This window comes from Cibotium barometz, chromosome 3 (genome assembly GCF_041138505.1).
Source record: "Cibotium barometz isolate CiBa-2024 chromosome 3, ASM4113850v1, whole genome shotgun sequence".
In the NCBI taxonomy this organism is placed as follows: Eukaryota; Viridiplantae; Streptophyta; class Polypodiopsida; order Cyatheales; family Cibotiaceae; genus Cibotium; species Cibotium barometz.
Genome location: NC_141048.1, coordinates 19,180,121 through 19,193,215, shown reverse-complemented (window position 1 = coordinate 19,193,215; position 13,095 = coordinate 19,180,121). Strand labels below are relative to the sequence as shown.

At 43.5% G+C, this 13,095-nt stretch overlaps 1 protein-coding gene across 5 annotated transcripts in view; it reads left to right on the top strand.

Annotated features, from left to right (window-relative positions):
• LOC147639806 (protein HUA2-LIKE 1-like) overlaps positions 1-13,095 on the top strand; it is a 61,578-nt gene that overhangs the window by 44,137 nt on the left and 4,346 nt on the right. For all 5 annotated transcript variants that reach the window (XR_015262009.1, XR_015262012.1, XR_015262011.1 and 2 more), the window contains exons 7-8: positions 625-733; positions 812-924. Coding sequence is in view for 2 of the 5 variants with exons in the window: in XM_086774235.1 (XP_086630361.1) it covers positions 625-733; positions 812-924 (222 nt within the window). In the remaining 3 variants the exon portion in view is untranslated. The remainder of the gene's footprint in view (positions 1-624; positions 734-811; positions 925-13,095) is intronic.

The following is a 13,095-nucleotide window of genomic DNA, read 5'->3' as shown; positions in this document are numbered from 1 at the left end:
AAGATATGCAAATTGAAACAGGCAGAGGGGGAAAATTTCACCTAATCTAATGTATGCATGAATAATATTGAATATTTGCAATGGTGATTTAGATCTGGTCAATCATCTGTTGTATGCGTCTTCATTTTAGCATGCTCATTTCATGGCAATTGAAACTTGTGTTCTTCTTGTAATGCTCAAATCAACAAACACATTGTCTGCTTCTCTTGATTCAGTTATTTTTTGGGGCCCTTCTGGCAGCTTTTTTTTTTCTTTTTTTGACTGACCATTGGTGCAAAGTCTCAAGCCAAGGGCAAATCTTTGTCGAGGATTACTTGATCAAACTTATTCGATGTAACACCTATTACTGGGTCACAATCTGTAAACGAATGGTTCTTGGAAGATTTGAGGAATTCTTTAGAGCTGGTTCGATGTAGATTGCATTTGATTTGTACTTTTGCTGTCATTCACTATTTGAACATGTTTGTGAGGATCTTTTTTGCATCATGGTCATTCTTCTTAAAGTACTCACTGCTTGCTCTTTGGGTTTTTTCATGGCTGGGCATGCAATTACTTACATTTTTGAATGATTGGTCAACCCTTGATTATCTCGTAGCATAAAGCAATGTATCAACTTTGAAACAGGTTGTAGACCTCATTGTTCAAAGACTAGAAAATGAACCAAGCTTTCATCGCCGAGTGGATTTATTCTTTCTTGTGGATTCAATCACACAGCTTTCTGGGATTACACAGGGTATGTTCTTCCATATGGTCTTATTGTTGTCAAAGTTATACTGGACGTACGAATAGACATCACGTGGCGGATGTGCAGGTGCTGCAGCAGCAGTGTATCCTTCAGCTGTGCAGGCTGCTTTGCCTCGGCTATTGCATGCAGCTGCACCACCGGGAAGTGTGGCTCGGGAGAATCGACGGCAGTGCTTAAAGGTAAGGTTGCGATGTATAGTGATTTGGTGCTGCTATAGTTTAGAAGTGGGATTTAAGTCACTGAACTTTTGACAATCTATGCTAAATCATATCAGTGAACGTAAGGGAGGTCTCTACATACAAGATGTGATTTGTAAGATGAAAGTGTAGAGTGTTCTCATTCAGATCTTCGTTTTTAAATGTTATTTGATTGGGTTTCACCTATCATGACATTTGTTTTGTAGTCCAAACTACATTAGAACTGATGTTGGTCAGTGCTTTGCTTACAAGTATGTCATTATTTGCAAAGTAGCCCACGCGCAGTTCTTATGCTTGCTTTCTCTGTTTCAAAATCCTTTGCTGACTCAACAGAAGTCGGCTAGCCTTTATCATTGTCCGCACTTCTGTAGAACTGATAGAAACTCAGTATGCTGGTTTGTTGATGAAATTTTTTCCACTAGTATGGACATACCTTAATCTGCACCTACTCTTGGGCGCTGAGGATGTGATTGATGATGCCATAGCATGTTGTTTATGCTATGCACAAGGGAGTTGATGATTTGAAGTAGACTCGGATTCTCATGAAGTCACGATCACACTTGTTTTTGTAGTAAATACTCTCTCTCATGGAATCAAGATTGCACTTGTTTTTGTAGTAAATACTTTTCTCTCATGGATTCAAGATTGCACTTGTTTTTGTTAAGTTTGGGAAATCTTTGGAAGCCTAGGTAGAGCTTCTAATCTTTTTTGTGTTTTAAGGGCTAAAGGGGGGCAGAAATAGAAATACAACAACTGCAAGGACGGTTGAGGGAGGGAAAGGAGTGAATGTTCATGGTTATATGCACATATATACGATCACATTATGGGCATGAGTTCTGAGGTTTATGAGAGAGGAAGGGTAAGAAAAGGGGTATTAGTTGATGTGATGGGCATTTCTTATACATGGATGTTGATTTGGGTGCAAAAAACTGAAAAATGTAATATGTAGTAATGGCAGTCTGAAATGTCTTCTCTAGCAGCTGACATTTCAGCCCAGTGTTTTGATGTCGTTTGGACCCTCTGCTGGTCCTGAAACACATTTTGACCCCCGTGAGTGGCCATTTCTGGGTCAGCAATGTGCACCATAATAACCTTGTAATAAAGGTCCACTCGTCACATGTGGGCACCCGGCCACTGACTGACCCAAACCTACTATCTGCCAGATCATTGTGCATGTATGCTTTCCGCCAGCCTGTCCAACCTGGCTGCTGCCTGCACCTAGGTGCCTTCTTCTGCTTAAGCTGGCTGCCAGGCAGAACAGACCAGCCCACGACCGACATAAGACCCACATAAATCAGTTGACCAGCAAACATAGGCCCTATGAATAGTCGCTCCCAACCCCATGATATTTACCAAGCACCTGCACTCAGAGCTCTTTGGCACACAGGATCTGGCAGCAGCCACCATTTGCTGTGAACAATGGAGTTCACCTGCAACTGGGGCTGGGATAAAACTGAGCATTCTTTGTACCTACAGTCAAGACAATCTGTTCTACATAGTTTCTTAATATAATACAAGGATTTGGTTAGGATAATTGATCATTCTTTGTACTTACAGTCTAGACAATCTGTTGTACATAGTTTCTTTATATAATACGAGGATTAGGTTTTATGATTACTTGTATGTGATTGTGTTTGTAAGTCCAGCATCGCACATGTCTGTGTCTCTTAGCACTTAGACAGCACTAATACTTCTACAATTTTTGACACTATTGTTTCATAGAGAAAATGGGTGTTCATCCTTGAGGGCCTCAGCACTGTGGTTTGCATGTGAGGGCCTTGGTCCTGTAGTGAGCATCTTATATTCATAATAAAATATCCTGCAGTCAGTCTTAGGGTTAATGGGCATATATGTGGCAGGTTCTCTAGCAGTGTGGCTGCATGCTACATATGCCTCGAGTTTAGGTATTTACTATTGACCCTGCGCCGTGACACAAAAAAATGCGTTTTGGTCTGGCGAAACTTGCGAAACGTTGTGATAAAACGTTTCTACAAAACCTTCAAAACTGTCATCTTTTTTCTCACAAAAAACGCGTGCGATTGTCGACGTCGATTGCCCCCGATCTGCCCATTGCGCGCTGGGAGCCCTAGAAGTGATACTAGAATTTGTATCACTATCCTGTGTCATGTCTTTGCCTTTTCTCTGAGATGTGATTCTATGGACAAATATCTCATCCACATCAAGGATCTTAGGAAGCAGCTCATCAACATTGATGAGATCATTCTAGATAGTTCACTTGTATCTACTGTACTTCAGGGGTTGCTGGAGTCTTACGAGGGATTTGCCACCACTCTTCGTCTGCTCATGAAGGGTAATCCGAATTTGTACACCTTCAATGAGTTAGTGGCTCTCTTATTGCAGGAAGAGCAGGCTCGTTCAAACAGATATACTATACTTTGTGTAGATCAGGCATTCGGTGCCTTTGATCGCCATAAAGGTAAATCTGAGGCTTCATCCCGTGGTAAGTCTAAGGGAAAACCACTAGTCCGTTTAGATTCTACCTCCTCCAAGGAGAGTGACACCAAGAAGAAGAAGAGGTGCAACTATTGCCAGAAGCCTGGTCATCTTATTGATGAGTGCAGAAAGAGGATTGAGAGTGACAAGAAGCAGCAGCAGTAGGGCTTGGCTACTACAGTGGACACTAAGGAAGAGGCCAACTTTGCCCATGAGGAATATGCATTGGTTGTCACATGCAGTTTGCTTGCTTCTTGTATGTCTATTTCAGCTGGTGATTGTTACTTTGACAATGGTGCTTCTAAGCACATCACTTCATGCAGGTCACTATTTGCTACATTGCAAGATTCTCCTCCAGGTGGCATAGTCATGTGTGCCAATGATGCCTCTTATGCCATTAAAGGCATCGGTAGCGTGGAGCTAACGGCTTGTGGTGGAGACCTGTGACACTTTGTATGTGCCAGGCATTAAGAAGAATCTTATCTCAGTTCCAGCTCTTGCATTATCTTGGTTTAAAGTTCAATTCTCGGACCATTGTTGCTCAGTGTATGACAGAAGAGGCACAGATTCTCATGCACTTTCTGGGACATTGGGCAATGGCTTGTATAAGCTTGATATGTATGACAGGAGTACACACTCTCATGATGCTATGGTTGCTTTCACTTCATGTGTGTTGATACTGAGTTATGGCATGCTCGGTTTGGTCACTTGAATTTCCTCTCTCTTGTATGCTTGTAGAAGCAAAATATGGTGCATGAGCTTCCTCCCATGCAAGTTCCAGTCAAGCATGTATGTGAGGGATGCATTCTTGGAAAGATGCACAAGAATTCCTTTCCTACAGATGGTACTATGAGGGCTGTCCGCCCATTACAGCTCATTCATAGTGATCTTTGTGGCCCTATGAGGGCTCCATTTTTTGGAGGACATTTGTATTTCATTACTTTCATTGACGATTACACTCGTTTCTATTGGGTGTATGGTTTGAAGGTGAAGCTAGTTGCATTTGCAGCTTTCAAAGATTTCCATCCCATGGCTGAAAATGCTTGTGGACACAAGCTTGTCACATTGTGTACAGATCGAGGGGGGGATTATTTGTCCAATGAGTTCATCTTACATGGAGTTACATGGTATTTCCCATCAAGGTACTACCTCCTATACTCCTCAACAGAATGGAGTGGCAGAGAGACGTAATCATACACTCATGGAGATGGCACGGTGCATGCTCAAGAGCAAGGATCTGCCTAGTAAGTTTTGGCTTGAAGCGGTTATGTGTGCAAATTATGTGCTTAACCGTTGCCCCATCAAAGTCTTGAAATCTATGACTGCCTATGAGGCATGGAATGGCAAGATTCCAAATGAGAGTCTTTGGGTGTTTGGCATATGTGCATGTGTCCACACAACAAAGACATAAACTTGATGCAAAGGCAATCAAATGCATTTTTCTTAGTGAGAGCAAGGGATACCAACTCTACGTGCCTTCTACGGGCAAGATTATTGTATCCAAGGAGGCTATCTTTGATGAGTATGCATCTCAACCCCTTCTTTCATGCACAAAACAGCCATCAATTGGGCCAAAGGATGTGTTTGATACATTGTTGCCTTTATTCAATTCAAATGTGGATAATGTGGAGCCCATACAGGCTCATTTACAGCCACCTATGCCTGCTGAAAATCAGTAAAATCAGCAGCTAGATTTCCCCAAATTGATCCTGAAATGCCTCAAATTGATCTGGATATGTTGGGAGATGTATTGGCAAAGGAAGATGCAGATACTAGGAAGTTAATGACTGTTCCTAGATGGCTGGTTGAGACTTCGCGTGATAGCAAACAGTCTTCATTTATGCCAGGTCGTACACGTGCTGCCTCTCGCCATATGCATATTTAGTACATACACCTCTTGTTGCCACCGCATGTAATGAGGAGTCTCTTTCTCATGTTGATTCATTGGAGGATGACAATTGGGTTGCAGACATGCAGTTGGAGTTAGACTCCATTGACAGGAATGGTACATGGGAATTATGTGACTTGCCTCCTGGCAAGCGTGCCATTGGCACAAAATGGGTCTTCAAGCTGAAGCATAAGCCTAATGGTTTCGTTGATCGCCATAAGGCTAGATTGTGTTCCAAAGGGTATGCCCAGCGTGAGGGCATTGACTACGAGGAGACTTTTACTCCCATTTCATGTACGACCACCATACGTACAGTTATAGAATTGGCTGCACAAAGAGGATGGCATGTACCTGAGTTGGATGTCAAACTGCCTTCTTGAATGGTGATTTACAGGAGGAAGTGTATGTATCTCAGCTTCCTGGCTTTGTTCAAAAGGGTGCAAAACACAAGGTATGCCGCTTACATAAAGCACTATATGGCCTGAAGCAGGCTCCTCGTGCTTGGTACCAAAAGATTCATGCATACTTGACTGCCAAAGGGTTTCAGAACAGTTCAGCTGAGAGTACACTTTTATGTCCGTTGTAGGAAGGAGTTGTTAGGGTTAGGGTTTTGGAAGGCACACCAACAGGAAGCGTGAGAGTGAGAGAGAGGAACACGTTTGCTCATATATTGATATTATAAAAAGAGTACAATAGCCACATATAAAAGATGTGACCTAAAGTGGTTCACATGGTCCGGCCATAAACTGTGCCAGGTGGACCAAACCACTTATAAACCGCTATAAGTGAAACTAAGCTAAAGTGGGGGAAAAAACCTCCACTAACTGAAGTAAAAAGTGCCCCAGTAACCTACTGATGATCACTAGCACTCCCCTGGGTGCATACACAGCATAAAACCCAACAAACCCCCTTGGAGTGATATGTGATCACTGTACATCATCCACCAAAAGGAAACAAATTCAAAGCAGTGCGGAATGCTTCGAATTTCGGACGTGGTAGTGCCTTGGTGAAGATGTCTGCCACATTCTGATCTGTAGGGCAGTAAATCAGACTGATATCACCTGCCTGGAGTCTCTCCCGAACAAAGTGATAGTGAATCTCAATGTGTTTCGTGCGAGCATGAAACACAGGATTCCTGGCCACGGCAATGGCACTCTGACTATCAGTATAGATAGGTGTAGGCTCCTCCCCCACTGAAATATCCATATCAGTCATAAGACGATGCAGCCATACACACTCAACGGTAGTAGTGTAGGCTGCTCTGTACTCTGCCTCACAAGACGAAGTGGCCACTGTGGTCTGTTTCTTGCTTAGCCAAGAAATACATGAAGAGCCAAGAAAGAAACAATTTCCACTAGTGGAATGTCTGGTATCAAAATCACCAGCCCAATCTGAATCCCTGTAAGCATATAGCTGCATGTCACCCCCCTTAGGATAAAGCAATCCAAGAGACAAGGTACCCTGCAAATACCGAAATACACGCTTCACAGCTTGCCAATGTGACAATCGCGGGTTGTGCATGAATCTGCTCAACTGAGATACAACCCAATGCCTCTGTTATCCTGCACAAACTGTATGCCCAAATAGTAGTGTACGAGCCCCAAATCAGACATGGCAAATGTCTGTTGCAGTATCTCTTTAAAAGCTGCAATTTTGTCATCATTTGATCCCATGAGCAAAAGATCATCTACATAAAGACTGATGACTAGCAGATCTTTCTCTTCTTTCTTTACATACAAAGTGGCTTCTGATGGATTATTCACAAAGCCTTGAGTGAGCAGGAAAGCATCTATCTTTGCATACCAAGCTCGTGGAGCTTGTTTCAAACCATACAAGGCCTTTTTCAGCCTGCATACTTTCCCTTCGTGACCATGTTCTGCAAAACCTATGGGCTGATGTACATAAACTTCCTCCTCGAGGTCCCCATGTAGGAAAGCAGTCTTGATGTCCAACTGATGAACAACCCAACCACGATGTGCAGCCAATGCAATGACACTCCTAAGTGTCGACATACGGGATGTAGGAGCAAATGTCTCCTCATAATGAATGCCCTTCTTCTGTGCATAGCCCTTTGCAACTAGACGGGCTTTGTACCTGTCAATGGATCCATCTGCATGTCTTTTCAACTTATAGATCCACTTAGTACCAATGGCTTTCTTGCCTTTGGGCAGATCAACCAAATCCCATGTTTGATTCTTTTTAATAGAATCAAGTTTATCCTGCATGGCTTTGTTCCAAATGCACATTGTCTCGTGCATCCACAAATGAATCAGGCTCATCATCATCTTGTAAACTAGCTACCATAACCATATTTAAATCCATGATGTGTGCATGCTCATTGGTCCGTGTCTCCCTATGAGTACGGCCAGCAAGAGGAGCATCTAGATGGCTGTCCTGTAATGTCCTCAAATACCATCTAGGTATATGTCTGACCTGTGGAGCCTGTTGCCCCATATTTGGCTCAACTTCTGGCTCAATCTCCTGCTGAATTTCTGCACCACCTTCATGATTAGCTGGCTGCCCTGCACCCTCATGGGTTGGATCACCAACTGTGGAATGAAACTCCATAGGTAGTAGGCCTTCAAACACATCATTTTCAGCCTGATTTGCATCATAACTAGCCATGGATAATTCTGATTTTTCATCAAAAATCACATCCCGACTAGTGAATATCTTCTTGGACAGTGGGTCATAACCGGTAGCCCTTGCTCTCACGGCTGTACCCAACAAAAATACATTTTGTGGCTTTATCATCCAACTTCCTCCTTAACTCTTTGGGTATGTGTGCATATGCAAGACACCCAAAAGTACGAAAGTGTGATACCGAAGGCTTGCGGCCATGCCAAGCCTCAAAAGGAGTAATGGAAACCAATGCCTTTGTGGGACATCGATTCAAAATTTGACAAGCACACATAACAGCTTCCACCCAAAAGACATGTGGTAGCTTCTTTGCCTTTAACATACATCTGGCCATCTCCATGAGTGACCGATTCTTCCTTTTTGCAACCCCATTTTGCTGTGGAGTATAAGCAGTAGTATACTGATACTTGATACCTCTACTCTTAAGAAAGGAATTCAACATGTGTGACACATATTCTCCCCCTCGGTCAGAACGGAGGGTCTTAACCTTGCATCCTGACTCTGTTTCAGCAAGTACTACAAAGGCCAAAAATGCATCATATACCTATGATTTCCGTGTCAACGGATAGACCCAGCATATACGAGAGAAGTCATCAATAAATGTAGCAAAATAGAAGCAACCTCCTAATGACTTCGTCTGCATGGGACCACAAAGATCACTGTGCATAAGCTGCAACTTTGCAGTTGCTCGTAGAGCCTGATCACGTGGAAAGGAAAACCAATGCATTTTTCCCAAAATACATCCTTCACATATGTGATCTGGAGGCTTCTCCATAAGAGGTAGGTCTGTCAACATGTTATGTCGCTGCATAAGCATAAGACTACCAAAATTTACATGCCCCATTTGAGCAGGCCATAACTCCGCATCAACCATAGCTAGAGTAAGAGTGAATGCATGATAAGCAGACTGATCCACTGGCTGAAATGCATCCAACTGATAGAGTCCATGACATAATGTACCAGTAAGCATCAAGGTCAAATCATTAGCTTTGTCTCTGACCATGCATTTGTCATCATCAAAGTTGACTTGCATACCACACTGTGCTAAAGAAGAAATGGACAACAGATTCTTCTTTATCCATGGTACATATAAGGCATCTGTAAGGTGAAGAATAGAGCCATCAATGGCTGTGAGCTGAATCTCCCCAATGCCACGAACTGGATATGAAGCATTATTGGCACACTGAACGGACTTGCCAACAGGGGCAGGGCATACATTACAAAACAAATCCCTGCGAGATGTAATATGCTTTGAAGCACCACTATCAAAATACCAAGTACATGCATGCTCAGTCACATTGAGTGCCTGTGAAGACCAAGAGGCATCACAACTGCATGTGTAGAAACAGTAATCCCTCTCTACAACAAAGGAAGCAGTCTCCGGAGGAGCTTTAGAGGCATCTTTTATAGACATTCCAGACTCCTTCTCCTTCTCTTTGGCAATCCTCTTCCTACACTCTGTGATGTAGTGACCTGGCTTCTTACAGTAATGGCATTTGCCCTTCTTCTTGGGCTGTCCATCACCTTTCTTGGTATCGTGAGATGAACCACCATCACCTGAATTCTGATTTGAACTCTTTGGCTGAAACTTGCCTTTCCCTTTTTGACCTGTCACAAATGCTTGTTCAGTACTTGTGTTCATGTTCATGTTCTTCATGATTTGCTCTTCCTGTAACAAGAGAGCAACAAGTTCCTGATACTTTAGGGGCTCAATAGCATTCCTCATGCTAAGGTTCAAAGAGGTATGAAAAGCCAAGTAGGATCTTGGCAAAGAGTTTAAGATGGTGGATACAAGCTGTGTCTCAGGAATAATCTCATCCACATTGATGAGTTGCTCTCTCAAATCCTGCGGCTTGTTCAAGTGGCTAGACATATCATCTCCTTCATGCATCTTTTGGTTTTCCAGCTCTCTTTTCAAAAATGAGATCTGTGCCTCATTACGAGCAGCGTACATCTGCTCCAAAGTCACCCATGTATTCCGTGAAGAGCTAGCTGAACGAATATGAGGTATAATAGACCTCTGTACTGATTAGGCAATAAGTGATAAGGCTTGTGCATCTTTGGCATCCCATGTCTTCTGGGCATTTGTTCTTTGAACAGACTGTGGTTGAACCGGTGCCGGTGCCTGTGCCTGTGCCTGTGCCTGTGCCTGTGCCTGTGCCTGTGCCTGTGCCTGTGCCTGTGCCTGTGCCTGTGCCTGTGCCTGTGCCTGTTGTCCTCTTCCACGAGCACCCCCTTGAGGAGGAGTCTCTGGAGCCAATGGACCTCGATGTGGTTCATCACCACTAACAAAAACCCAAAGACGTTTTGCCACGAGCACATTTCTCAGCATGAAACTCCACAAGGAGTAATTCGTGCCATCCAGCTTGTCTTCCTTAGACAAGTACGTGAACACATCACTTTGCTGTTGATTTGCCATTATGCCAGTGCACAATGTTGTACCTGTGTATCAAAAAATCCAAAAACAACCACCCTGAAAGCAACTGTACTCCACTGAGTACAACTGACCCAAATATGCTTGCACTCTCAATCCTCTGAATGTGCAAAACAATGCACCACTGGCTGAGTAGAGCAACAAAAGTGGCTCACACAGTGCCAAAATGCCCAAAATTTCTGCACCCAAAGCCTTGCAAAAGCCTGTAGAGGTTTCTTTGCAAGAAAAACTCTCTGTATGTCTCTGCCAGAAAAACTTTCACAGAAAAAACGCCCAAATTTCAAAACATGTAAAGCTTTAAATTGTACCCGTGTGATTTTGCAGGTACTAGTCGGCTGTAGGCTGTACGGAACAGTTGTCCGGAGCAGTGTACGGAGGAGAAGCGGCGAAGCGGCGACTGTATTGCTGCAGGTATACGCAGCAGGTGCTGGTCGTCTGGCTGTCTGCTGTACGGAGCAGAGTGTACATTGTACGGACTGTACAGAACAGCAGACCAGGCTGTACGGGCAGCAGTACGACGTTTGTACGGAATAGCTGTACGGAACAGCCGGCGCCTGTATGGACAGATAGCATGCCTGTACGGCTGTCTGTGCAGGACTCTACGTGGGCTGGAGATCGGGCAGATGAGTGGCTGCAGCTGATGGCGAGGGCCTGTACGGGCAGCTGATGGTGAGCTGTATGGACAGGGCAGGCGAGGCTGCTCTGATACCAAAGTGTAGGAAGGAGTTGTTAGGGTTAGGGTTTTGGAAGGCACACCAACAGGAAGCGTGAGAGTGAGAGAGAGGAACACGTTTGCTCATATATTGATATTATAAAAAGAGTACAATAGCCACATATAAAAGATGTGACCTAAAGTGTGTTCACATGGTCCGGCCATAAACTGTGCCAGGTGGACCAAACCACTTATAAACCGCTATAAGTGAAACTAAGCTAAAGTGGGGGAAAAAACCTCCACTAACTGAAGTAAAAAGTGCCCCAGTAACCTACTGATGATCACTAGCACTCCCCTGGGTGCATACACAGCATAAAACCCAACATCCGTCACATTGGGGACAATGTACTCATCCTCATTCTTTATGTTGATGACATGCTCATTAGTGGCCATGAAGAGGGTAATATTTCAGCTTTCAAAGCTGATTTACAGCATACATTTGATGTCACAAATATGGGGCATTTGCATTACTACTTGGGCATACAGTTTGTCTCATTTGAGGGGGGTATTATGCTCTCTCAAAAGAGAAATGTTGAGCTGTTGCTTGAGCGGTTTCAAATGTCAGATTGTACACTCCTATGGAACCAGGTTTAAAGCTGTCACTTGAGCATGTTGGAGAGCCATTTGATGTTGCCACCTATCAACAAGTTGTGGGATGCCTCATTTACTTATGCTCTACTCGTTTGGATATTCAGTATGCTGTTTCCCAGTTGAGCAGGTTCATGCATTGTCCAAGCACTATGCATTGGCAAGCATGTAAACGTGTTTTCAGATATCTTAAAGGCACTTCAAACTTTGCCTTACTATATGGTACGTCTTCTACATTATGCTTGCAGGCATACACAAACAATGATTGGGCAGGATGCTATGACACAAGGGTGTCAACCAGTGCTAACTGTTTTCTTCTTGGTGACTCATGCATTTCATGGGTCAGTAAGAAGCAACCTACAGTGGCCACTTCTAGCTGTAGCCTGTGAAGCTGAATACAAGGTAGCATTTACAGCTACTGTGGAATGTGTTTGGTTATGATGCCTATTAGCCGATCTTGGTGTTGGACATCAGTCTCCTACCCATTTATATTGACAGTCAGAGTGCTTTGGCAGTTGGACGAAACCCAGTTTTTCATGCCTGCACAAAGCATATTGAGATTCACTATGATTATGTCAGGGAAAGGCTCCATGCAGGAGAGATTGACTTGGCTTATGTGTCTACACATGCCAATGTAGCAGATGAGTTTACGAAGCCTCTTTCGAGGGAAAAGTTTGAAGCTTTCTGCAAAGCTTTGAACTTATAGCCACTACCAACGTAGTCTGCTACACCCTGTTTCCGTTCACACTGTTCACTTCGGGGGGGTTTGTTGATCATCTGGTCCTCCGGGAAGTCCTAGTGTGAACAGACCTACTCATGGGCATTTTTTCCCTATGATTGGACATAGGCTTTTTCCCCATGTGAACACACTTATGTGTGTTGGGCACTTAGCCCTAGGTTATATTATACTTGTACTTGCACATCTTATTATTATCAAGTACACACTTTCCAGCACCTCACACACTCTCTCTCTCTCCCGTGTTTCTATCTCGGTGTGTGTGCATTAGGGTTGTGCTTCAGGTATCCTCCCCGACCCAACAATCTACCCACGCTGGAGACCCCAGTGCCCCACATCTGCCTCTTGCTTCCGACTGCTGCCCCTTGTGCTCTCTAAGCAGTGAGCCCTTGTCATTGCTGCCCCCTCCTCCCCCTACTTGCCATGAGTTCTAACCATATCACAGTCACCTCTATGATGAGAGAAATTTTATGATGATGCTTTGAAGTTTGATATTTGAATTGTGATTTATTATTTGTCACTCTTGAAGTCTCTTAAAAGTTAAAGTTTTAATTTGTATGTGTACAATACTACATCGTACTACTATGTATATATAAATTAAAATTTCATATGTATTATATTATATTATATATATCCAAAACCTGTGGTTTTGTAGGTGACGGACAAAACCTTTCGAAAAAAAAACCTTCAAAACTCGAAAC